At 36.2% G+C, this 26,509-nt stretch overlaps 4 protein-coding genes and 1 long non-coding RNA gene across 5 annotated transcripts; all 5 read right to left on the minus strand.

Annotated features, from left to right (window-relative positions):
• Positions 1-646: 646 nt before the first annotated feature.
• LOC148919771 (geranyl diphosphate phosphohydrolase-like) lies at positions 647-1,431 on the minus strand. Its single transcript, XM_089046595.1, has 2 exons — positions 1,134-1,431; positions 647-1,027 (listed from the first exon to the last, which is right to left on the minus strand). Exons 1-2 carry the CDS (start codon positions 1,282-1,284, stop codon positions 732-734), a joined length of 447 nt encoding a protein of 148 aa, XP_088902721.1. The 5' UTR covers positions 1,285-1,431; the 3' UTR covers positions 647-731.
• Positions 1,432-5,224: 3,793 nt separating this feature from the next.
• On the minus strand, positions 5,225-6,980 carry LOC148919772 (uncharacterized). The gene is made up of 2 exons (XR_016123693.1): positions 6,674-6,980; positions 5,225-6,565 (listed from the first exon to the last, which is right to left on the minus strand). It is a non-coding gene; the product is annotated as an uncharacterized LOC148919772 (long non-coding RNA).
• Positions 6,981-14,874: 7,894 nt separating this feature from the next.
• On the minus strand, positions 14,875-16,388 carry LOC103341413 (geranyl diphosphate phosphohydrolase-like). The gene is made up of 2 exons (XM_008244924.3): positions 16,091-16,388; positions 14,875-15,984 (listed from the first exon to the last, which is right to left on the minus strand). The coding sequence occupies exons 1-2, from the start codon at positions 16,239-16,241 to the stop codon at positions 15,689-15,691; spliced, it is 447 nt and encodes a 148-aa protein (XP_008243146.2). The 5' UTR covers positions 16,242-16,388; the 3' UTR covers positions 14,875-15,688.
• Positions 16,389-19,724: 3,336 nt separating this feature from the next.
• LOC103341635 (geranyl diphosphate phosphohydrolase-like) lies at positions 19,725-20,346 on the minus strand. Its single transcript, XM_008245180.2, has 2 exons — positions 20,185-20,346; positions 19,725-20,089 (listed from the first exon to the last, which is right to left on the minus strand). The coding sequence occupies exons 1-2, from the start codon at positions 20,327-20,329 to the stop codon at positions 19,779-19,781; spliced, it is 456 nt and encodes a 151-aa protein (XP_008243402.2). The 5' UTR covers positions 20,330-20,346; the 3' UTR covers positions 19,725-19,778.
• Positions 20,347-24,095: 3,749 nt separating this feature from the next.
• On the minus strand, positions 24,096-24,986 carry LOC103341412 (nudix hydrolase 1). Its single transcript, XM_008244923.2, has 2 exons — positions 24,713-24,986; positions 24,096-24,599 (listed from the first exon to the last, which is right to left on the minus strand). Exons 1-2 carry the CDS (start codon positions 24,855-24,857, stop codon positions 24,277-24,279), a joined length of 468 nt encoding a protein of 155 aa, XP_008243145.2. The 5' UTR covers positions 24,858-24,986; the 3' UTR covers positions 24,096-24,276.
• Between the last annotated feature and the right edge of the window lie 1,523 nt (positions 24,987-26,509).

The following is a 26,509-nucleotide window of genomic DNA, read 5'->3' on the forward strand; positions in this document are numbered from 1 at the left end:
AATAGAGATGTATTATGCTGCTCAATGGGGAGGTAGAAAGTGATGCTAATATAGAAGGGATTATTTTTACATTCGACAATTGGTTTCTCAGTTCAATCGGACAGTTGGTTTCTCAGCTCAATCGGACAGTTGGTTTCATTACTAGAGGTGTTTGTGTTTGCTCCGCATCGATGCAATATGGCAGCACATGCTGTTGCAAGTTTTGTATTCATTTTGAATGAAATTTTCCAGTGCTTTGACCAAAAAAAAGATAATAATAAGGAAAAAAAAAGAAAGAATAGGTGAGTTATGAGGTGAGGTTTTTCCTTAAGTCCTTAAAAGTTATTTTACAAATGGATAAATTTGTATTTAAAATTTTGAATATAAAATGAGTGAGAAAATAGGACAGTTGGATGAAAATAGCAGCACTCTAACAAAAGATAATTAATACTTGACTATTTGCGGGAGCAATAGCATTATTATTGCATTATGATTTGCTTCGCTCTCGTCACATGAATGGAGGCAGAACTAGTCAAAGCTAATATTATAGCATATATTGTCTTTTTGGGTACGTAAACCACGAGACATCCTTTCCATAATTGAGGAGCAAGTCAAACCTATATATCCAATCCAACTCCAATAATGTTTCTGCAATCAAACTGCATGCTTTCCTTAATTGGTAGAGAAACGTTAACGGTTTATTTCATTCATTTTTTATTCATACATACGTGCTATGTATATATTTTTTTTTTTCATGTATGAAAAGGATTAAATCCGGCCATAATCGCATTCTCCAGAGGCCAAAAGAGTGGTTTAGGGAGAGCGTCCCATTCGTACCAATCCCATCCGTCACAGAAGTTTGGCTCCACATTTTGGGGCACTTGATCATCATCTGCCAAAACTGCCCTCATGAAAATCCCCACGTACTGGCATGGCTTGGCCTCGTCTAGGAACACGTTGTTTCTTACCGTCATCAGCTCTATATTCTTAATCCCCAAACCAGTTTCCTCCTTCACTTCTCTTGCTGCACACTCCTCAAAGCCCTCACCTAAACCAACACAACAACACAAAATTAATTCACTAGGAATTTGAACAAAAAGGAAAAAGAAAAGAGAAGCAAAATCCCATGAAATTTTCTATATATAATTAAGTACCGAATTCGAGGTGGCCACCAGGGAGGGAAAAGGTGGAGTCGCCAAGGGAGGAACGGCGCCGTCCCAACAGCACCGTTTTCCCTTTGATCAGGCACACCACTACCGCCACTCTCGGCACGGGTGCCGCCTCCGTTTCCGTTTGGTTTCCCATGCTTTAATTGGAGTTTCTTGTATTAATATACGGGAGATATATGTATGTAGGCTTACTGCTCTCAGCCTTATATAGAAAATATTGGGTCTGCTTATACTCGCACCAGTCCCAATCCATAAATGGTGAAACGAGAGAGAGCGCGCGCATCCTTTGACTTTTTTGTTTGGTCAAAAGCACTGTTCCATATTGATTCTATGTCTTTCTGATTCGCTGTTGCGGTCCATATGATTGTATTATTCTTAATTAATTAGTTTTATTTTATAATCTTGTTTATCTGTCTCAACGACAACGTGTGTATTGAATAGTTCCCATGTTGTGACGCACAGCCTTGTTGTAATTGACGTAGGTTGCACATTGATCTAACTAGATAGTTCATTATTAATGTCCACAACGTAACTTGTAATAAGTTAATAACGTAATATGTTTCAGTTCTATTCTTATTGCCGTGTTTTTCAAGACATCGACCAAATAAATATTTAGCCAAGTTTCCTTCTACATTTTGTTTTTAAATAAATATTTCTTAATCTATTGATGATTTTCAACCAAAATCAAAATGAAAAAACACAACTAGCATGGTAGTTTTGTTCTCAAAATGATTGTGGTTTTAATGTTTTAGCTTTTGCTTTTAATTTCAATATAATTTTGAGATATTTAGTCATATATCCATTCTTAGTACTAAAACTATAAATAAACCCTACATCATTTAATTTCTATAAATAAAACAAACAAAAAAACCCAAAAAAATGATAGCTTGCCTTATTTAATTTAATTTTGATTATTAAATTACTTTGACGCCCTATTGAGTATTTTGGGCCTTTTTATGAGGTTTTGAGGTTTGGTTTATTTTAAGAAATCAATTACAGTTTTGTAATTCAAAAGAAGTTAAAAACTTTTTTGTTATGTTGTAAATGAGCAATGGGCTTTGAGTTTGTTTCTAAAGTCCATTTCATATAGGGTTTTTATTTATTTATAATTTAGGCTCCTATATTGGATATAATAGTGAATCTCCCAATAATTTTAAGCCTGTGATCTTCTTCTTTTTCTTTTGAATGAGACTAGATGAAAAATCTGGAAATTTTGTGGTTGAGATTGTGAGAAGTAGGAATCTAGATGCGAAGCGATGTAAAAGATATTGGAAATCCAGGCAAAGTTTTGCAGCATATACTTTTTCCAACTTAACTTGTAAGTTGGAACTCATACAGATAATTATTCACAATTGCAGCATTTACTTTTTCCAGCTTAACTTGTTTGGTATTCTCCAACAAGGACCCAAAAAAAAAAAACCTTCAAATCCTAGCTCTGTAAACCACACATCTCCTTCAATCCAACTCCATCTAGGGTTATTTACTCAAATAGTACTCAAACTTATACACGAGTTGCATGTTGGTCTCTTAACAAAATTATTCGTTCAAATGGTCCACAAACTCTTTATTATCCGACGAATTGGTCTTACCATTACACTCCATCAATATTGCCGTTTATTTGAGGATTAAAATCGTCAATTTATACTAAAATATTAATTAATTAAAACAGAGGTAGAGGAAGAACACAGAGGGGGTGGCTCTGCCTTCTTCTCTTCTCTCATCATGGAGAAAACAGAAATTTCTTTCTCTTAATGAAGAACATATAAAAAAAAAACAAGAAATATCTCCCTCATCTCATCCCGCATGTATTCCACAGAGCAACAAAAGATAAACTACTTTTTTTTCTTTCCATTTTTGCAACTCCAACGAGAGGAATCCAATAAAATAAATTGATCAAGGCACCCATGTGCCTTCTCCCCTCAATCCTCGGCTTCACCATTGAAACCTGTTGCAGAGAACTTAACCCGTGCGGCTGTCTAAACAACGCCAGCGCCGCTGTCATCTCTCCCTTGTCATTGGTTATGCAGATTGTGCTGCTATCATTTGGTTGTACAGGCAGTGGCAGATCCATGAATTTTTCAGGGGAGGGACAACATTTAAAAGACTAAATGCTCCAACAAAAAAAGTATTTATACAATCAAATATCCTTAATATTTAACCTTTTGAACCTGAATTATTTTAAAAAAGAATATTTATATAATGCCTATTAATAAATATATAAAATGCTCCAACAAACGGGGCCTTTGTGGAATGGAGCATTTCACCAAGCATGTGGTGGGCTGGGAACATCTCTAATAAATAAAGAATGAACCCAAAAGTTATGAAAAAATAAGGAAAAAATAGAAACCTCATTCGCAGCAGTAGAAAACAAACCCTTCAATTCCTCTATACTCATAGAACTCTTCCTTGCCATCAAAGCAACGCCATTGTTGTACCTCTTCTCCCTTGTGGTTGACAACTTACTCCCTTTCGAATTCGACAAAACCGCATTCGCTTTTGACCAACACTTCGCCAACGGGTCATCTCAAGCGTCGGCGAAGCCTTGATGATGGCTTGCAGGTTCTCCTTTCTCAACACAGTGGAGAAAATCAGGCACTGACTGAGCCTAGGCAGAGAACCCTTTACGCGATTTGGTATTGGTGTGAAATTTGACTTGTTTCTTCAACGAGCTCAATATAAACTCAAGTTCTTCAGCCTCTTCTGGCCTCATATACTTTCTTTCAAGGACTTCAAAGTGGAGTGGTCTAAATTTACCACACGTACAAACGTACTAAAAATATTAGTGCATGCAATGGCCGATCCATGAATATTTGTTCAAAAATATTTGGCTAAATAAAGTTTTTTTTAGCATATTAAAATAAAGTAATTTAGTTAGAACTAAAAAATACAGTAGAATAGGGAGTTTATTACAAGCTAGAAGCTTGGAAAAAGGTGTGTAGCTATTGCTTTATGGAACTTGGGTTTGTAGTGAGAAGGAGATTAATTAATAAGAACGAAAGGGTTGGCTGGGTTGAGTTTCATAAATTTAATCAAAGCAACACCATGTGTATTAAACATCCCTATTAGCAAACTTACTGTTTCATTGAAAAAAAATAAAATAAACAAAACTTTTAAATTAAAAATCAAATAGGTGGTGTGTGTTCTCATCTCTTTCCTCTAAAATGCATCTAAGGTCTAGACCTCTACAAACCTTTAGTGGAGTGGAGCATTTTACCAAACATGTGTTGGGCTGGGAATGTTATGTTAGGCTGAAAAAGAAAAAGTCATCTCAGCTATAACCCTGGTTAGCCATATGCATGGTCCATCTCTGCGTGTGTATTAAATATCTCTCTTACCAAACCTACTGTTTTATTGAGAAAAATAAAACAAACAAAACTTTTAAATTAAGAGTCAAATAGGTGGCATGTGTTCTCATCTTTTCCTACACAATGCATCTAAGGTTTAGACCTCTACATACCTTTAGTGGAGTGGAGCATTTCACTAAGCATGTGGTGGGTTGGGAATGCTATGTTAGATTCAAAAAGAAAAAGTCACCTGCACTACAAAAAAGAATGCCTTTAGCGAGGGTGATTTATGGTCGGAAAAGGTGTTTTGTAGTCGAAAATACCCTTTTTTGACGGCAAATTGTCGTCGGAAGTCGTCGAAAAAACGCTGGTTGCAAATAGTTTTTTTCCAACCACTCCGTCGGAAATAATGTATTTTCGACGCCCATATTTCATCGATATTGCTTAAATTTCTGTCGAAAATGCATTTTCAAAACAATGATACAAATTCATTTCCAACCATAACTCTGGTCACAAATAATTATGCAACTGTCGGAAATAATTATTTATCGAGATCTTTTGTTTTGCGACAATATATTTTCGACCAATGACTATTTGCCGTAAATAATATTTCCGACCCTAAATTATTATTTGTGATGAATATAATTTCTCGGAATTGTGCATTTCCAACATGGAAGTGCGTCGAAAAAAATGTTTTTCTGACGACATTTATAGCAATTATCAAGAGTAAAAAGTCGTCGGAATGTACAAATATTTTGTAAAAGAAATATATAAAAGATTTCCAATGAGAAATTGTTGCACGAAAAATAATATATATTATTATTAGTAAAAGACCAATGTAACAAATTCCAAAAACTCATTACAATCCTAAGATATATCCTATATCAATGGTCCTCGAAGCCCACTTCCAACCGAATAAGGTGTTTGAATGCAGCTTTCAGGTCTTCCTGTGACTTGTATGTAAATATGGCTTCCTAGAAATGCAAAACCTTATCCCATGATTCAAGCACACCTACATACAAATAGTTATGATCCTGAATTGAAAACATATAAATATTCTTTTGGATGAAAAAAAATATTATGAGGAATCAAAAAACATAACACATGCCTTAACTGAAATAAAGACACAAGTGATTGAACAAAATTTTACACATAACAGAAAGTGGCTTCTTATTTCAATGTTATTTCAAACTTAAACTCAAGATTTTAATCATGATAATCACAAATTGATCTTTATGAGGTTAAAAAAATGATTAAGAGTTTAATAACATACCTAAAACATGACAAAATGGATCAAATAAAGAACTGAGGCAACAAAACTAGTTAAATAATAATAAAAGAGTACACATAGAATAGAAGAACCGTTGAAGAAATAACATGGTAATCACAGAGTGCTCCTCATGTCACTAACCTGTATCGATCAACAAAACAACAATATTATAGCATTCCAGAAACACACTGTTAGTGTAAGAGAACATGTGCTAGTGTAAGAGAGACAAGTCTACAAAAGTCTTTTAAGTGCACTACTGTGTAAGATAAAAAGAAAAGAGAATAATATATATCCTCCCATATTGAGAGATCCTTGCAAACCTTTTGACAAAGAGAAAAAAGTTGTTTACTAGTCTAACCAGCATATCAACTAAGACTGCAAAACAGGGCTAAACATTATAATATAACATGACAGCAGCCAAAATGAAAACTAAAATACAGCAGCACTCAAATCATAAAACAAAGCCTATAAAGAGATATCCCAACTATCTCACGTGCTTCATTTGTCAGTCGTTCATACACCAATTTACCATTATCTACTAGAGTTCTACAGCTTCATCTTTCGTATTCAATTAAAGAAAACAATGGCATCGAAAAAAAGTTAGGACAACCAAAATTATTGACAATCCAACATTCTTTCACCAACACAATATTTATCAGTACCTGTTCTTGACATCTTTTGTGGCCTATAGCAATAGAAAGAGTCTCTCAAATGAAAAACAGAACAACACATTAAAAAAAAACCAATTAACAATTAACAAAATTAAAGCAAATGAAGCAGCGAACTGAATTACAAAATTTAATTTACCTTTTTCCAAGACTCAAACGGACGAATTTATACCAAAATCAAGGAAAAATCGAAACCTGAAACTCAGAAAAAACCAAATTCAGATATATATAGAAAGGAAAAAAAATCACTTCTCCAAGTCATGCTCATTGATAGACGAAAGATAGGGAGGGTGCATATACAACCTTGCTATTTTGGGGTTGGACTCAGATATTTGTGAGAGTTGGAGAGTTTGTAGATGAGAGAAAGGAAGTGAGGGTTTGGGTAAAAAGAGATAGAATCAAAGACAGAGAGACTAAGAGAGAGAGAGAGAGAGAGAGATGACGAGAGGGAGTGTTGAGATTGCTGGCTAATCTTCGGCGAAGAGGAAGAGAGGCCGAAAGAGATAGAACCAGAGACAGAGAGACATAGGGAGACAGTGCGAGAGAGAGGCGGATTGAGAGTGGGTGTGGGAATTTTAGGGTTTGGGTAACAGTAAAGCGCTAAATTAGAATTTTCGTGGAAAAAAAAAAGCGCCATAGGAAAACAAAATTGGGCAGAAATTGGCAACAAATAAAAAAGGAAGAAAAAGGATAGGTGGCGCCTGTGAGAAGCTGCCACGTGTCCATAAATTTGGTTTAATGTAAATTTTATATGATTTCACTCCTAAAAATCATAATAAATACATTAAAAATCCAAAAAATTCACCAAAAATTCCTACGAAGTTCTAGTGACATTCTCCTCATCCTAAAGCTTGGAAAATATTATTTTTACTTATAAAAATTCAAAATGACAACCAAAACTCAAATTAGATTGTAAGCAAACCAAACACTAGTTAATATTTGATAACCTAATGCTCTTGCTTCTTTGATCCAATTACTTTGAACTCAATTATGTGGAATCATAATTTTAGACTTCTAAAATTAAAGGATTTGTCATAAGGAGTGTGTATCTTTGTTCGTTGTATTTTTCAAATTTTTATTTAATCTGTTATGAATTTTTTAAGATAAACAACAAAAAAGTAAGAAAAATGACGTGTGGAGCTGTGGTATGATGACACACATCACCAACAGAAAAAGCACCTGTAAGAAGTTGCGACTTGTCACTCAATTCAGTTTAATATGGATTTTATATGATTTCACACCTATAAATCATAATAAATACATTAAAAATTTGAAAAATCCATTGAAAATTCATATGAACTCCTAGTGACATTCTTTTCGTCCTAAAGCTTTGAAAATATTACTTTTACTTATAAAATTTCAAAGTGACAACAAAAACTTTAATTAGTTTGTAAACACACCAAACGCTAATTAACGTTTGATAAGCTAACACGCTTGCTTCTTTGATCCCTCAATTATGTAGAATCATGATTTTAGACCTTTAAAATCGAAGGATTTGTTGTAAGGAATGCATAGCTTTTTTCGGTGTATTTTCTTATTTTTTATTTAATTTGTTATAAATTTTTTAAGATAATAATTTTCGACGGCTGCTAATTCCCCTTGTAAAATAGAAATATTATTACCGACAACCCTATGTTGCCCTCGAAAATAGTTATATTATTCCGACAAAAGCGAATATGCCCTCAGAAACAAGCACAACTATTACCGATGAGGATGTGTTTGGTCGTAAATATAACAGCATCACCGAGCGGACATATTTCTTCTTGAAATAGTCAAACAATGACGACGAGATGAGAATTCCCTCGAAAATAATCATCTTATTTCCGACAAACATAATTTTTGTCGTTAATAAAGTTGGCGCCAAGTTTTCCTGCCAAATAAATTACATTTCCGACGACCATAGAGACTTTTTTCGAGGGTCGTTCCTTTGTCGGAAATAAATTCAGTTCCATGACATATTTCCAACGGACAACATTTTTTCGTCGAAAAACACTTTTCTTGAGGAATTTGGGAGCCCTCGGAAAAATTTGGTCGATAATGAACCTTTTTTTTGTAGTGCTGGGCTATAGCCTAGGTGACCATATGCACGGTCCGTCCATGCTTCCTTTGCAGCTTTGATTCTCTAAGCTCTCCGTATGCCTTGTATTTGTGTCCTCTCTCCATGATGTAGTTCTCTGTGAGGAGCAACAGAGGGACTCGACTGGCTCTTGATTTGGTTGAGACGGGTTCGATGGCTTAGAATAGATATTGAAAAGTAGGGTTTGGTTGATGATGGGTTTGTTGCAGAGAGCCATTAGTGATTGCCATTGTTGATGAATTTGAGATCATGCTGTGTGCAAATATTTTTTGAGTTTTGGTTGATTTAATAATTAAAGGGTATTTTAGGAATAATGGTAGGTGGAAAAATAAGATTGTATGTTTTTCAAATTTACATGATGGGTGGAAAGATGAAGTGAGTGGGAAAATAGGACAATGGGTGGAAATAACAGCACTCATTTTGTTATTATGTATCCTAATTTCCCCACAATTAGCCCCAACATATTTCACAAAAATTATAAATAAATAAAAGAATAATAATAATTTTACGTAGCCCACAAGTTGCAAGCCACCCTAATCCTTACCTGGCCCAGCCTCTCATACCCTAAAGTTCAATACGTAAGAGCATCCACAGTGGGGGAAGGGGGGGTGTATTTTTGGTAGTGTAAAGCCACTTTTACATCCCCTTTAGAATGTTCTACGAATTTGTTTTCAACGATCCAAATTGTATCTATTTTTCAAGGCTTCATTCATAGATCATCTTTGCAAAAAAATCAAAAAAATTATAAATCATTAAAGCATCTCACCGCAAGCAACAAAATAAAAGTTGGAGTTGCCATATATTATATGCATATATATATATATATAACAGTCCTCTTCTATTGAGTGATCCCAGAAATAATTTTATTTGAGGGAACCTTATGAATTTTTTTCAACGATCCAAACCATCTATTTTTTTTAAGTCTATATTCATAGATCATCCTTGCAAAAATTAGACAAATCAGAAACTGTTTCAACATCCAATTGTGTCCTACAAAATCAATGAAAACGATGCTTCAAGAAAGTACTAAAATTTCTAGAACTCAATTAAGTGGTCAAATGATATTGGATTCAAGTATTTTTTGTAGAGATGGTCTTTGAATGATTATATGAAAAATAGACGGTTTGGATTAATAGAATACAATGTGGAGTGGGGCCCTATAAAGGTGTCCCCCAAATAATTATTTGAGGATCCCTCAATGAAAGCTCCCTATATGTATATATATAAAGAGAGAGAGAGAGAGAGAGAGAGAGAGAGTTGGAGTTGGATTTAGAAACCATTAAACACATGTGGTTCAACAAAAGTTTATGCAATAATGCAAGGCAGTCGTGGAACAATAATAATGCCATTGCCTTCGCACCTGACGTCAGACATGAAATCCTGCAAATAATAAAAGCATCTCCAACAGATTCTCTATCCTCTCATCCCTAGTTACTTTGGCTAAAAAGAACGAAAATCCTCCTCCAGCAGACTCCCTTCTTGGCTCTTTATTTTGGAGAACCAACTTTTGGCTCTCTACGTCTAGCAAGAAGGACCGAGAATTTGGCTAGGAGGAGAGAGAGATAAAGGCATTTGGGAGGTTGGTGGGGTTGGGTTTCTATTATTATTTTTAAATATATTTGATTTGTAAGAGAAAGAATGAGAAAGAGAAAGAGAAAATAATAATAAAATACTTCATATTAGCCAAAATAGAGAACAGTGCTGGAGGAAACACCTTTAAAATGGTTTGCTATAATAGCTTTCTAGCTATTTTAGCTAGAATTTGGCTAAATTTTGGCTAAAATTTGGAGACTCTCCTGGAGATGCTCTAATATGTTGTTTAGGTGTGGACACAAGATAATTAAATACTAGAACATCCTTTAGCCTTGTTTAGAGGGGCTGCACACACACGCCTTCGAGTGAAGATACGGCCATGTGTAGTTGCCTAGCAAAGCAAGTTATATCGAATTTAATTTAGAACTTGATCAAGACATGTTTTTTTTTTTCTAGTTTATAAATTCTTTTATACAACATATCATGGAGATTGGGGAATGGAATACATGACTTTGGATATTGGAGGAAATGCTCTTAACTACTTGAATTATAAACTCTTATAAACATATTGACCACTAAATATACTTAATCAATTTTTTTTAAGTACAAGTGATAGTCTAAACTACAGGGGAGGGGGATTTCTCACACAATCACACAACTATGATGTCGTGGGGATTCGAACCTGAGACTTCTGATATGCAAGTCAATACCCCTTTTTACTGAGCTAGACTCCACAGACAATATACTTAATTATTTAAATTACAAGCCCCTTACGTGTAATAACCCAAACCCAAAATTAATATTTAATTATTAATTTATTTGAGAAAAAGACTAAAATACCCATAGAATATTTTATTAGTTTAAAAGTTAACTTTTTGACCGAGAAAGAATTTGGGGATTTCAGTTGTACTGTTGCATAGAGCGCGACGAAACGAGTCCATAGACATGTAGTGGACTAAAATCGGAGTTGTAACGAAGGAGTTACGATCAAAAGAAGTTCAGCGGCATAACCGTAAATATTTCAATCTTCAGTTTATATAAACCCAGATTTTCTGGTTTTCGGAGGACGACCAGCCGACTTTGGGAGCTGTTTTCTCTCAGCTCCGACCTCCGATTCAGGCAAGACCAGTGCCAACCGAACCACCAAACTTCCCTCTTCAAACATCAGCCCTTCGCCACCTCGATCCGTGCCATAGTCGCCGGAAACAACCGCGAAACAGGTGGTGCTGGGACGAGTTTTTGACAAAACTTCCAAGCTTTCGTTCTCCGTCGTCCGGCCACCAAATCGGACGCGTGAGGTCTGGATTTCTAGCTATTTTTCATGCTCTAGCTGCTGGTTGGGTAGTATTTTAGAAATTTCCAGCGTAGATAGCTCGATTTAAGAGCTAGGTTTCAGCATGTTTTCGGATCACTGTTCCGGCCACTTCCGGCCAGTTTTTGGGGTAGGTCCAAGAACAAAAGTGGTTCCAAATAGGGTGTTTTACCTAGGATAGGAGTCTTGAGCCGAGATGTTGAGATTTTCCGGCGAGGCGTTATCGCTGTAGGCACCACGTGCTGCCAGGCGTGTGGCGGTGCGTGGGCAGCAGGGTGGGGACTACAGTCAGTCTTGAAATGATCTCCTAGTCCTCACGAGCGCGTAGGATTTCGCGGATCTTAATTCGGATATCGTTTGAACCCCGAACGGGTCTCGCCTACTGTGCGATTTCCGGGTTCAATACGTTTGAACCGTTAGATCGTAGTTAATTTCAAGTATGTTAATCTAAACTTTCCCAGGATCATATCGTAATTGACGGATCGTAAATAAGCAGTCGGATACTCGAATGGTCAACCTAGAGCGGTTTCATAAATGCAAACAGTTCGATTACAGTCGAGGAGGCAGAGAAAAGAACTACGTGTGGCTTGATCCTCGATAGTGCGTAGGCAACCTCATTATCGCGCAGCCACGAGTTAGGGTCGGGTTTATGTTACTGTTTTGAGGGCATTTTGGTCGATTCGACCCATAGTTACTAGGTGTCGTTTAAGCGGATTCGGCCCGGATCTCAAAGTGGAATTTGTGTCGGGTCGTTTCATTACGAATATAACATCATATTATTAAGTATGATGATTTGGCACTTTCATTAACTCTTTTATTCTAGGTCTTACGGAGTTTGGTCGTCACTCACAAACCTTCAAACATTAAATATCTTGTATTGTTTGTTATGACTTCTCTTTCATGTGTTCAAACCATGGACGAACTGTGCAAATGGCTAACCTAGACTATAGCCCAAGTGACTTTTTCTTTTTCAGCCTAACATAACATTCCCAGCCCACCACATGCTTAGTGAAATGCTCCACTCCACTAGATGCATTGTGCAGGAAAAAGATGAGAACACATGCCACCTATTTGACTCTTAATTTAAAATTTTGGTTTTTTTTTTCAATAAAATAGTAGGTCTGGTAAGAGATATATTTAATACACACATAGAGACGGACCATGCATATGGCTAACCTAGGCTATAAACGAAATGACTTTTTCTTTTCAGCGTAACATAACATTCCTAGCCCAACACATGTTTGGTAAAATGCTCCACTCCACTAAAGGTTTGTAGGGGTCTAAACCTTAGATACATTTTGTAGGAAAGAGATGAGAACACAAGCCACCTATTTGATTTTTAATTCAAATGTTTTTTTTTCAATGAAACAATAAGTTTAGTAAGAGGGATATTGTTTGGGCCTAAAAAGAATTCGCACACCAGCCCACTTCTCACAAAGGCTCACAAAACAGAAAAGGACGGAGGACTGGGCTTTGATCCAAAAATAGAGAAAGCCGAAGACCAAATCAGAAGGCCCATGACTTTTACAAAAATGGAAAAGTTATAAAAACGTCAAGATTAAAATGTAATCAACCACTGAGGCAGATCAATAAAAGATTGAAAGAAAATTGGATGGGGCCCAGCTTCTGGCTCACCACTGATCTCAAAACCCAGAGTGCAAAGTCAGCAAGATCTTTTTTGAAAGCCTATTCTCAGAACCCACGTGACTACTTGACTTAGAAAAGTCAACAATTTCCACTATCACAAAAGAGTTGATTGGGAATTAAATGAAAGCAGGTCATTTGCAAACGACTTCTCTGAAACTCTGGGGCTAAAAGATTATAATCTTTTTTTATACAATTATGCGTCAGAACAGGTGATCCTTCCAAGAGATAAGCAAACTACAATCTCAAAGAGATAAGTGAGAAGCAGAGAGTTGTTCAAATAGTCAAATCAAAACTAACCATCACATATTTGAGCTCTTACAGAGGGCAGTTAAATTAGAAGAAGGGTTAGGTTTCTTTTCAAAATATACAGGGAAGTGATTGCCATTGGAACTAACTATTGAGAGCTTATATGCCAGAATTGATAAAATCCTTTTTTTCTTTGCATTAAAAAAATGGAAGTTCTTGCTTTTTAGAAAATCTGCCGCCCATTTTTAAAGGATTAGGAATTATTCTAGCATTCCTATAAATGTAAGAGAATGTGAACAGAGCAGAGGACAACCAATCAAACAACCAAAAACAAAATCAACCAAAGACAAAAAAAACTCAAAATGATCACTTGATCTCTGAGAAACCTTCAAACAAACTGAAGTAACCAAAAAACTCATTCGAGCCCCAAAAGAAGCCAGCTATAAATCAGAACTTCCAATTCGGACTTAAGAGAAATAAGTCATTCAAAACGAGATTTCTCTCGTTACAAATTTGGTTCAGCAAAAAACCAAAACAAACAGAGTTTGAGTTTTTACAAATATGAAAACCTCAACAAATTTATGGAGATCCCTGATCAAGCAGAACAAGTACCACAATGTAGTTCCAGGCAGAATCCAAGTCCACCATACGCCCTTTTAGATTGAAGAAGCCGCACTGCCCATTCAAAAAGCCTCCCAGGGCTCGAAATAGATTAAAACTCGACTTTGGTATCAATTTACAGCTGGAGCTCAGCAGATTGAAGTTGGGAACAATCCAATCCAACACAGGCATACCCAATTCACTGGATCGAAGCTTCATCTGTGCAAGAACGAAATTCCAGCATTCTTTTTGTCTTTCTAGAGTTGATTTTTCTTGTAGAGTTTTGTAAAGCGATTCCTTTGAAAGCAGTTCATTTTCCTACTATCTATTCTGGCCAGAACTATCAACATTGTATTGTGAAAAATTATGAAGTCTTCACCATTCTGAGACATGAAAAGAACTTACTTTGGAGATATTCCTCACCCAAATTCACAATCGCTTGTTTAGAAATCAGTAACTTGTGGCGCAAGTTATCTATGTTTAAGAAGTCTTAGGATTTTTATTGCTAGAAGTGGCCGCTCACGCTAAAGAAAGTTGACTTGCTGACCAGTCAATGGTCTACAAAGCAATGGGGAACTTTACCCTTCCAACACATGAGCAAACACAAAACGAGTGAACAGATATTTAATACACACAGTGTCGTTTTGATTAAATTTATGAACCCAACCCAGCCAACCCTTTCGTTCTTATTATTTAATTTCCTTCTCACTAAAAACCCAAATTCCATAAAGCAATAGCTACACACCTTTCGTTGGGTTGATGGCGAGGAAGAGTTATGTGAGTATGGAGGAATTGAAGGGTTTATTCTCTTCTACTTGATCCAGAAGGATCATATAATAAATATAGTATAATATAAATCAATTATATTATTTAATTATTTAAAATACACGAATAAGTGGTGGCTGAAAAGAATTAGTCTTAAGCCACCAACTTTGCATGGCTTAAGTATGCAAGAGCGTTAAGCCACATAGCTTTTATAGTTTAATTTCATTTGCTATTTTAGTTCAGTTATTTTTAGAAAGCGAAACTTGCATAAATACGTAAGTTTATTGAATGTAATACACAAGCTGTTTTGGTAAGCAAGTTTCTTCTATCATCTAGAAGTTTTGGATCACTACTGCTGCGAATGAGGTTTCTATTTTTTTCCTAACTTTTGAGTTCATTCTTTATTTAATAGAGATGTATTATGCTGCTCAATGGGGAGGTAGAAAGTGATGCTAATATAGAAGGGATTATTTTTACATTCGACAATTGGTTTCTCAGTTCAATCGGACAGTTGGTTTCTCAGCTCAATCGGACAGTTGGTTTCATTACTAGAGGTGTTTGTGTTTGCTCCGCATCGATGCAATATGGCAGCACATGCTGTTGCAAGTTTTGTATTCATTTTGAATGAAATTTTCCAGTGCTTTGACCAAAAAAAAGATAATAATAAGGAAAAAAAAAGAAAGAATAGGTGAGTTATGAGGTGAGGTTTTTCCTTAAGTCCTTAAAAGTTATTTTACAAATGGATAAATTTGTATTTAAAATTTTGAATATAAAATGAGTGAGAAAATAGGACAGTTGGATGAAAATAGCAGCACTCTAACAAAAGATAATTAATACTTGACTATTTGCGGGAGCAATAGCATTATTATTGCATTATGATTTGCTTCGCTCTCGTCACATGAATGGAGGCAGAACTAGTCAAAGCTAATATTATAGCATATATTGTCTTTTTGGGTACGTAAACCACGAGACATCCTTTCCATAATTGAGGAGCAAGTCAAACCTATATATCCAATCCAACTCCAATAATTTTTCTGCAATCAAACTGCATGCTTTCCTTAATTGGTAGAGAAACGTTAACGGTTTATTTCATTCATTTTTTATTCATACATACGTGCTATGTATATATTTTTTTTTTTCATGTATGAAAAGGATTAAATCCGGCCATAATCGCATTCTCCAGAGGCCAAAAGAGTGGTTTAGGGAGAGCGTCCCATTCGTACCAATCCCATCCGTCACAGAAGTTTGGCTCCACATTTTGGGGCACTTGATCATCATCTGCCAAAACTGCCCTCATGAAAATCCCCACGTACTGGCATGGCTTGGCCTCGTCTAGGAACACGTTGTTTCTTACCGTCATCAGCTCTATATTCTTAATCCCCAAACCAGTTTCCTCCTTCACTTCTCTTGCTGCACACTCCTCAAAGCCCTCACCTAAACCAACACAACAACACAAAATTAATTCACTAGGAATTTGAACAAAAAGGAAAAAGAAAAGAGAAGCAAAATCCCATGAAATTTTCTATATATAATTAAGTACCGAATTCGAGGTGGCCACCAGGGAGGGAAAAGGTGGAGTCGCCAAGGGAGGAACGGCGCCGTCCCAACAGCACCGTTTTCCCTTTGATCAGGCACACCACTACCGCCACTCTCGGCACGGGTGCCGCCTCCGTTTCCGTTTGGTTTCCCATGCTTTAATTGGAGTTTCTTGTATTAATATACGGGAGATATATGTATGTAGGCTTACTGCTCTCAGCCTTATATAGAAAATATTGGGTCTGCTTATACTCGCACCAGTCCCAATCCATAAATGGTGAAACGAGAGAGAGCGCGCGCATCCTTTGACTTTTTTGTTTGGTCAAAAGCACTGTTCCATATTGATTCTATGTCTTTCTGATTCGCTGTTGCGGTCCATATGATTGTATTATTCTTAATTAATTAGTTTTATTTTATAATCTTGTTTATCTGTCTCAACGACAACGTGTGTATTGAATAGTTCCCATGTTGTGACGCACAGCCTTGTTGTAATTGACGTAGGTTGCACATTGATCTAACTAGATAGTTCATTATTAATGTCCACAACGTAACTTGTAATAAGTTAATAACGTAATATGTTTCAGTTCTATTCTTATTGCCGTGTTTTTCAAGACATCGACCAAATAAATATTTAGCCAAGTTTCCTTCTACATTTTGTTTTTAAATAAATATTTCTTAATCTATTGATGATTTTCAACCAAAATCAAAATGAAAAAACACAACTAGCATGGTAGTTTTGTTCTCAAAATGATTGTGGTTTTAATGTTTTAGCTTTTGCTTTTAATTTCAATATAATTTTGAGATATTTAGTCATATATCCATTCTTAGTACTAAAACTATAAATAAACCCTACATCATTTAATTTCTATAAATAAAACAAACAAAAAAACCCAAAAAAATGATAGCTTGCCTTATTTAATTTAATTTTGATTATTAAATTACTTTGACGCCCTATTGAGTATTTTGGGCCTTTTTATGAGGTTTTGAGGTTTGGTTTATTTTAAGAAATCAATTACAGTTTTGTAATTCAAAAGAAGTTAAAAACTTTTTTGTTATGTTGTAAATGAGCAATGGGCTTTGAGTTTGTTTCTAAAGTCCATTTCATATAGGGTTTTTATTTATTTATAATTTAGGCTCCTATATTGGATATAATAGTGAATCTCCCAATAATTTTAAGCCTGTGATCTTCTTCTTTTTCTTTTGAATGAGACTAGATGAAAAATCTGGAAATTTTGTGGTTGAGATTGTGAGAAGTAGGAATCTAGATGCGAAGCGATGTAAAAGATATTGGAAATCCAGGCAAAGTTTTGCAGCATATACTTTTTCCAACTTAACTTGTAAGTTGGAACTCATACAGTAATTATTCACAATTGCAGCATTTACTTTTTCCAGCTTAACTTGTTTGGTATTCTCCAACAAGGACCCAAAAAAAAAAAACCTTCAAATCCTAGCTCTGTAAACCACACATCTCCTTCAATCCAACTCCATCTGGGGTTATTTACTCAAATAGTACTCAAACTTATACACGAGTTGCATGTTGGTCTCTTAACAAAATTATTCGTTCAAATGGTCCACAAACTCTTTATTATCCGACGAATTGGTCTTACCATTACACTCCATCAATATTGCCGTTTATTTGAGGATTAAAATCGTCAATTTATACTAAAATATTAATTAATTAAAACAGAGGTAGAGGAAGAACACAGAGGGGGTGGCTCTGCCTTCTTCTCTTCTCTCATCATGGAGAAAACAGAAATTTCTTTCTCTTAATGAAGAACATATAAAAAAAAAACAAGAAATATCTCCCTCATCTCATCCCGCATGTATTCCACAGAGCAACAAAAGATAAACTACTTTTTTTTCTTTCCATTTTTGCAACTCCAACGAGAGGAATCCAATAAAATAAATTGATCAAGGCACCCATGTGCCTTCTCCCCTCAATCCTCGGCTTCACCATTGAAACCTGTTGCAGAGAACTTAACCCGTGCATGTCTAAACAACGCCAATATCATCTCTCCCTTGTCATTGGTTGTCCGAATTGTCTGCTATCATTTGGTTGTGTAGGGAGTGACAGATCCATGAATTTTTCAGGGGAGAGACAACATTTAAAAGACTAAATGCTCCAAAAAAAAGTATTTATACAATCAAATATCCTTAATATTTAACCTTTTGAACCTGAATTATTTTTAAAAAGAATATATATTAAAAAAATGCCTATTAATAAATATTAAATATGCTATTAGTTGGAGAAACTATAACCTATTCAATTAATAGTGAATTCCAGAGTTTTTTCTCACACCAAACAAAAACCTATTAATAAATATTAGATATGTTATTACGCATATTAAGTATTAAACACGCTTGCTTTTGGAGAGCTCAAACGTAAATGAAACGATGTGTTTCATTAAAAGAGATAAAAGACAGAGAACGGTGTCGTTCTAGAAAAATAAATTAGGTTTGGTCTTCTTCATTGCGAAAACCTGAGCCTTAGACTTCATAGCCGCTGGCTGGCTACGCCTTTTTGCCTCTTACACTCTAAGGAATTTTCCAGCGAGCCTTTGTGGGTCCGTCACTGTGTGCAGGGAAGGAAGAAGAAGAAGAAGAAGAAGAAGAAAAAGGGAAATGAAAACTACACTATGAAAAAGTCGCATTTACCTTTCCTATTCTTCTCACGTGCAGTTCACATGACTAAAACTCACAAAAAATGTAATGGTGGCCTAGTTCGCCAAATAATAAAGAGTTGGTGGACCATTTGAACGAATAATTTAGTTGAGGAACCAAAATACAACTCAGGTATAAATTTGAGAATCATTTGAGTAAATAACCATTTTAGTTACTTAATTAAAGTGCACATAATTATTTAGGACAAACTACATAAAACCCCAATTCTAGAGACATTTACGAGTGCATACTCAAACTCCCAGAAACTATACAATTTACCCCATTCGTTAGCCAAACCGTTAGTTAGTCTATTAAATGCTGATGTGGCATTTGTATGACCTATTTTTTAATGACATGGACTTCCATGTAGACAATAATAAAAAAATTCTTTATTTTTAAAAAATTAAAATCATTAAAATTTAAAAATCAAAAAGAAAAAAAAAATCTCTCCATCACTCTCCTCCCAACCCCTCCCTTAGCACAACTTAGCTAGCCAACCCAAGACCCCAAGCCACCCAAATCAGCACCCCAGCAGCCCAAGTAACCACCCTAGCCAATCGCCCCTCCTGATTGCCCATCACACCTCTCGAACCCCTCGAAATCTCTCTGCACACACACACACACATCTAGTTCGGTCCAGTTATGCTAACACTCATATCTCCACCACCAAGCCCCATACGCAGATATGCAAGTGGCTAGACTCCAGATTGTGAATTAAATGCAGCAACCTCCAAATTATTATTATTATTTTTTAAATGATCCAACCATTTGGACTAATATGGAGAATCAAAATCACACCATTGAAAAAATCGACCCGAAAAGGAGAAGGGCCGGTGGTGGGCATTTGGGAAAGTCGGGCTAATCGGGTGTCTTCATTCAAGCGATGATATAGATCGTCCAATTATTTATTAGCAGCTATCGAAGAAAGGATTTGACCAAAAACAGTCCAAGAAAGGAACGAATATCAATAATAACAGACTTTTTATTAATTAATAGCACAGCATTCTCACTAAAGACAAGTGTAGCTCGATTCATGGTGATGCATGAAAAGGATTAAATCCGGCCTCCACCGCATTCTGCAAAGGCCAAAACAGCGGTTGTGGGAGGCGGGCCCACTCATACCAATCCCAGCCGTCACACATGTTGGGCTCCACATTTTGGGGCTCCCGATGATCGCCATCTGTCAGCACTGCTCGCATGAAAATCCCCACGTAGTGGTATGCCTTCACTTCCTCTACGAACAAGTTGTTTGTGACCCTCAGCAACTCTATCTTCTCCTTGTCAATGTCCAAACCAGTTTCTTCCTTCACTTCTCTCGCTGCACACTCCTCAAAACTCTCACCTGATTTCACACAAAACACAAAATTAATCCCGTTAATTAATTAATTAGTAAAGATAAGTAATAAAACAAAAATCCATGTATTTGTATATAATTACCAAACTCGAGGTGGCCACCAGGGAGGGAAAAGGTAGAGTCGCCAAGAGAGGAACGACGCCGTCCTAACAGCACCGTCTTCCCCTTCAACAGGCACACCACTACAGCAACTCTCGGCGCCGCATTCTCCTCCCTTGTGTTTTCCATGTTTTTTCAACCTAATGTTGTGTTTCGGTCCTTTGTGGTTTATAATCTGCACGGGCTTACATATATAATGGAGACAAGATACAACTTCACCATTTGTTAGTTCAAACTTCGGAAGTTGGACCTTTTTTTTCTCTTGGTCTCAAAACGCTGTTCACAGATGTCGTTTCGTCTCGTTTTGCTTCTGTTTCTAGTTAGCTGCTAGCTGTTGCGTTTTTAATTTTGTTTATTGTTCAACACCGACCCCGACCACATTGTGTTTGTATAACTATAAGAGTTTCTCTTTGTGTGAGAATTGAATAAGAGTAGCCATGCTGTGACGAAGAGCCATGCTGTAACTGACGTACAGATGCTCCACTTACGACGTCGTTTATGAAAAACAAACATAAAGACAAATAATCGACGGCTTTATGATTGACAGTGATTGAAAAAGGCAAGACCACTTAGTCTGTTCACTAGCTATTAGTTAAGTGGTATTTCTCTTTCCGATACTAAAAAAATGTTTGAATAATCCTTCCTCTCATACTTTGTGTACATAATAACTCACATTACTTGGATAAAATTATTCTGAAGGGCAGTAATCTATAGTATTTTGTGGTTCATGGTCATAAGACATTTAATGTTGAACTTGTTCATGTTGGGAAGCCCCTCCAAAGACTGGGCCTGCTCCAAAAATATCGTCGGGTCCATTCTGGCGGCACTTAAGAATGAATATCCAAGAGCAAAAATCTAGAATGTTATAAGTCTTAAGACTTCGAGTTTGGGTTGACGTATCTCTATCTCATCGTATCATTATCTTCCATGATATGACAGGCTCTTTCCGTCCGTACGTAGTTTGAACTCAGGAAAAAAAAGTCGAAAGTATTGCAGCTTTAGCTTTGAACTTTCTCGAAGCTTTTTATTCAAATGATTCTTGGGACAAGTTGTTTGTGACTGTCAGGAACTCAATTTTCTCAATGTCCAAACCAACCAGTTTCTTCTCTCGCTGATCTTACACAACCCCTAGAAATTAATGAATTTGAAACAACAGTCCCACATCGACAGGAAGCAGTTAGAGTCCGCTAAAGCTATAAGCTATGTATAATAACACCAACAGTTACAGAAAGAAAGTCCATTGAGTAATAATTACCCAACTCGATCGAGGAGTCGATCGCCACGAGAGGAACGACTTCACAGACACCACCGCAGCAGCCACCCTAGGCCCGTTTCCGTTTTACCTTAGATTTTTGCACACGGGCTCACTCGATTTATCACAAAAAATTGAAGAGCGACGAGTGTCTGCGTTGGATTTTTAGTGGCCTACATTTCCTCCCTGCCTGCGCCCACCATATTTGTCAAGTCCATTTTGGAGGCACTAATAATGCTCTGGCATCACTAGACATTAGAAAAGAAAACGGTTGTCTTCCTGCCTGCCTGCCCATCGTATATTCGAGATTTTACGTATGTGTACGAATGAAGCCCCAATAATGTTGGAGCTTTGTGGTTTAAAAGTTACTAGCCCCTTGTGTGTCAATTATTGGTTTTATATTTTTATTTGGTAAAATTGGCAAGCACGAGGTCTTTGCCAAATGGCCTAACTCGTAGACGCTAATAAAACTACCAACACAATGGAGCTCACCTCTGTTAGACAGGTTTATGACTAGCATTTTTATAACATTATTGAGTGCATGTGACCTGCACCAAAATTATTGACGCCCCAAATAATGTTGGAGCTTGATTCAAGTAAGTAGACACTATAATAAAGCTGCCAAAATAATTGAAACAATTTGTTTTATTTATCTCATGTCATATGAAGAGGGAGATAATGAAAAGTTTCCTTCTATCATGTGTAGCAACATGTATAACATTAATCGTGATTCATTAACTAAACTACAGGACCTGCCCATGATATAATTTCAATTACATCATATTGATTAATGACGTCAGAAATATTTTATTTAATTAGATCCAGCCAAGACAAAATGACGTGAGATTTTGTTTCTTTTAAAACTTAAAAAAAAATGTGATTTTTGCACATTAATTTGAGATGATTTCTAATTTAGGTTTTCTTTTTTGGGTTGGTATGGATGATACCTAAAAGAGAGTTTAAAGACTAAACGCTACATCCCAGAAAAATAGAATGTGCTTATTTTTCTTAATCGCTAGCAACCTTCTCTCTAACCTTCTCTTTTGGACCTTCTCCATCCTCCTCATAATATGTGTCATTTTCTTTACACTTAAAACAATGACATTAATGCATTAGACAATATATCTTTTGTCCCCAAATTTACCTTTATTAAATGTATTAACTTTATATTTCCTTCAATTTACAACTTAACTTAAACAATTAAATTTAAAACATAAACATTAAAAGTTCAATTAAATAAATATTTGAAAATAAAAACAAAGTATACTTCCCTAAAAAAAACTTTTTTTGGTTTCAAAAATAAGTATTGCAATAAAACCGTTCAAAATTATGGAATTTAAAAAAATACAAAAAAATATTTTTTAAAATTAATGAACATTCTAATTGATTAAAAAAGTTAAAAGATAAAAAGAAACAGAAAAAAAAAAACCCTTCCCTCACCAAAAAAAATTAGTAAACAGAATTTTTTTTATTAATTTAAAAAAAACTGATATTAATTTTGTGAAAGATTTTAAAATTCTCTTTTAATTTTTTAACAGGGTGAAAATAAAAGTTAGTTTGTCCAATGCATTTAACAAGGGTAAATTAGGAAAACAAAACATACATTGTCTAATGTATTAATGACATTGTTTTAAGTGTAGAGAAAGTGACACGTGTCATGAAGAGAATGGAGAAGGTCCAAAAGAAAATGTTAAAGAGAATGTTGCTAGCATTCCTCTTTTCTTAAATAATATATGTATAAAAAGTCTATGTAATTATTACTGAACTCAAGGTGGCCGCGGAGAAAGGAAAAGGTGGAGTCACCAATGGAGGAGCGACCGCGTCCCATGAGCACCATGTTCCCTCTTATCAGGCACACCACCACCCCTACTTTCAGCAATGCGGGAACCATTTTAGTCCCGCTTTCCATTTTTCCTTTTGATTCTCTCTCACAACTTCAAAGTTCTTTCTTTTGCTTGTAACAAAAAAACTTTTGAAAGAACAATCAATCATGATCCTGGAGATTTATTGTTGTCGCATTTGCATCTCGTTTGAGTTCAGGCAAAAGTAAAAACTGTTGGGGCATTAACTTTTGTATCAATTTATCATAATTTTATAAGTGCGTGCGTACGTCAAGTTTTAAGAATTTATTTTCGCATCAGTTTTGAATCTTTGGTGCAATCAATCATGATCCTTTTGAATGTCTTTTAGTTTTTGAATCTTTGGAAAATTTAGCATTAGAAGAATCTCAGGAATCTCCAGAAAACGGAAAAAGAATCTGTATGGAAGAAAATTATTACCGGCGTATGTTACTAGCAATCAAGGCAACATCATGCAACGTGATGTTTTTGAAAAATAAACGAGGGAACACATCGGACCACAAGAAGGACAATGGACAGATAGAACTCTAGTGCTCTGGCCCTAAAGAAAGATGAATTGATTTATGAGCCCAAGTTGGGTTTCCCGTGAAGATATGAGCCCAAGTTAAATTATTTTCTGGGTCGGTTTGGAACCCAATTTTTAGACAGTCAATGAATTTCCTGGAAACAAAATATCTTATGCATCCTCAACATAAAAGGTTCAACATTTGCTACTTAAAAGAACCAATATGCAGAGCACAATAGGAAATGGATAACATAAGAGTCTTCACTTGCAAATAAGTGATTAGAAACTGAACTTCACGAAAATGGATAACATAAAGGTCTTGACTTACAAATAAGTGATCTTCGATTCGAACCCGAACTCCACGACACTTAAAAAAGGGTGCTTTCAGAGAAAGCCCTGACCTAACTTACACATACATTATACATACGTGCATATATAGAAAAATCAGAGCCCTGTACTATTATTCTTCTTCTAGTGGTGACTTGGGAAAAGGGTTAAAGCCACTCTTCACCATCTTCTCCAAAGGCCAAAAGAGGGGTGCGGGGAGGTTGGCCCAATCGTACCAATCCCAACCGTCACACTTGGTGGGCTCAAGATTTTGGGGCAATTGATCATCGCCATCTGCCAAAACTCCACGCATGAAAACCGTCACGTAATGAGACGGCTTAGGCTGCTCTGAGAACACATTGTTTGTGACCGTCAGCAACTCCATCCTCTTCTTGTCAATGTCCAGACCAGTTTCTTCCTTCAATTCTCTCACCGCACACTCCTCAAAGCTCTCTCCTACCCAAAACCAAAAAACCACCGAATCTAAAATTGTACTAATCTATAGATACCCATGACACAAAATTAATTAATTAACTAACTAATTGCGATTAGGAAAAAAAAAGAATTACCAAATTCGAGGTGGCCACCAGGGAGGGCAAAGGTGGAATCGCCCACAGAGGATCGCCGCCGTCCCAACAGCACCGCTTTCCCTCTCAACAGAAACACCACCACAGCCACTCTCGGCACCACGGCGATAGTCGTACCGTTTTCCATTTTCTTTCTGTTCTTTCTCGCGCGCACTTCACTTGACCCGACTGGCGGCCTCACCTTAAATCTTTTGAGGCGCACGCTAATTTACTGTGTAGTGTTGGACCTTCTGGTCAAAACGCGGTTCTGTTGATGTCGTTTCGACTGGATTCTACTTTTAGGGTTTTCCCGCCACGGCGAGTGGGTTAAGCGAAATTATTTTGAGATGGGGTTAAGGGAAGATTTTAATCGGCTGTTTCCTGTATGTTTGATAATTTAGCTTTCTGTAACCAAAGAGAGCGCACCACGTCAAGAAACACGGGACCCTCGGATTCTTTTATGCGCTCCTCTCACAGACTCACAGTGAGAGGGACCCATAAACATAAAACCCACTTCACTGTTAGGAGAGGTACCATAGGATCTGCTCCACAGAATACCTGCTCCTTGGATTAACTGGATGGTAATGCTTTGACACTTGCCAGGTCTTTATTAATATTAATATATTTAAATGAATTAGGTCAGATTGCTACTTGCGCAATGCTTTCCACTTCAATTAAATTAGTAGAGGAAATCAAACGTCCTACTTTTTTCAATATTGAAAGAAATACTACTAACTAAACTAATAGCTAATTTGTATTTTAATACATGTTTTCAAATATTACATGTTTAATATTTTATTACATAATTGTGATTAGTGAGAAGAAAATGGATGCCTTTTGAAACATTTGAAAGTACGTCGGCATCATGACAATTTTTTGTAAGGATTTTTTTTCATTGAGAGTGGTGATAATACACTAAATGAATGCTAATTGCTCTAAACTACTACACTAGTAGATCCGTTGTATAAAGCCATTGTTCATCCAAATAAATAACTTATTTTTAAGGTTTTAATTCAAGTTAAGAAGATATCAAATTCAATATTAATACTACTTGTCTCTATCCTGGTGATGAGATACTCATTCTTCCTGCAAATTACAGTTTGACATATGCAAATCACTTCCATTTTAAAGTCTTTTTTTGGTTTTGGGGTTAATGGGCTCTTTAAAGTTGGAGAAGACCCACTAGTAGGGCCATTGTTGATTGGTCTGCTTTATTTGTTGGGCCTCTAACCCCAATTTTCAACCCAAACTTGAGAAAAAGGGAGCGAAATGTGCTTAATCATCCTTGATCAAGACTAATAGATGTGGATAGATTTCGCCTCGTCATAGAGTGATGCAAAAGTAAAATATGTACGAAGTTGGTCACACTTTTGCTCTTTTTGGTTTGAACCACGAGGTGGTTCTGGATGGGTCCCAACTATGGATGGCACCTTTAAACAACCAGACCGATCCCCGCTCACACCGAATCGGCCAGTGGGGTAAAGTCTGGCCAAAGTGGTGACTCCATACGAGAGCAGGGATCGAACCTCTGATCTTCTCTTAAGGAATGAGAGTGCCGAACCACTCACACCAACCACTTTGGTTCACACTTTTGCTCTTTTGGTAGTTGAAAAGAGTAAAATTGAGCGAGGTCACTTTTAATCAAGATTTCACGAGGACAATCCTTTCACCTCTATTTTTTTTTTTTTTTTTCAACTAAATTTTGTCACACATAACCTTTCCATTGAATCAACCATTTTATCTTTTTATATAACATGATTACCTGTTCCTTTTTAGACTTTTCTTTTATACTGATATATA

The sequence above is a fragment of the Prunus mume genome, linkage group LG2 (genome assembly GCF_029339155.1).
Source record: "Prunus mume cultivar Tortuosa linkage group LG2, ASM2933915v1, whole genome shotgun sequence".
Lineage (NCBI taxonomy): Eukaryota > Viridiplantae > Streptophyta > Magnoliopsida > Rosales > Rosaceae > Prunus > Prunus mume.

Bases quoted from the DNA above. Each gene is read 5' to 3' on its own strand.
- LOC148919771 (XM_089046595.1), bottom strand. From the start codon at position 1,284: ATGGGAAACCAAACGGAAACGGAGGCGGCACCCGTGCCGAGAGTGGCG. The intron at 1,028-1,133 runs GTACTTAATTAT...GTGTTGGTTTAG, and splicing joins TGGTGGCCACCTCGAATTCG to GTGAGGGCTTTGAGGAGTGT.
- LOC103341413 (XM_008244924.3), bottom strand. From the start codon at position 16,241: ATGGGAAACCAAACGGAAACGGAGGCGGCACCCGTGCCGAGAGTGGCG. The intron at 15,985-16,090 runs GTACTTAATTAT...GTGTTGGTTTAG, and splicing joins TGGTGGCCACCTCGAATTCG to GTGAGGGCTTTGAGGAGTGT.
- LOC103341635 (XM_008245180.2), bottom strand. From the start codon at position 20,329: ATGGAAAACACAAGGGAGGAGAATGCGGCGCCGAGAGTTGCTGTAGTG. The intron at 20,090-20,184 runs GTAATTATATAC...GTGTGAAATCAG, and splicing joins TGGTGGCCACCTCGAGTTTG to GTGAGAGTTTTGAGGAGTGT.
- LOC103341412 (XM_008244923.2), bottom strand. From the start codon at position 24,857: ATGGAAAACGGTACGACTATCGCCGTGGTGCCGAGAGTGGCTGTGGTG. The intron at 24,600-24,712 runs GTAATTCTTTTT...GGTTTTGGGTAG, and splicing joins TGGTGGCCACCTCGAATTTG to GAGAGAGCTTTGAGGAGTGT.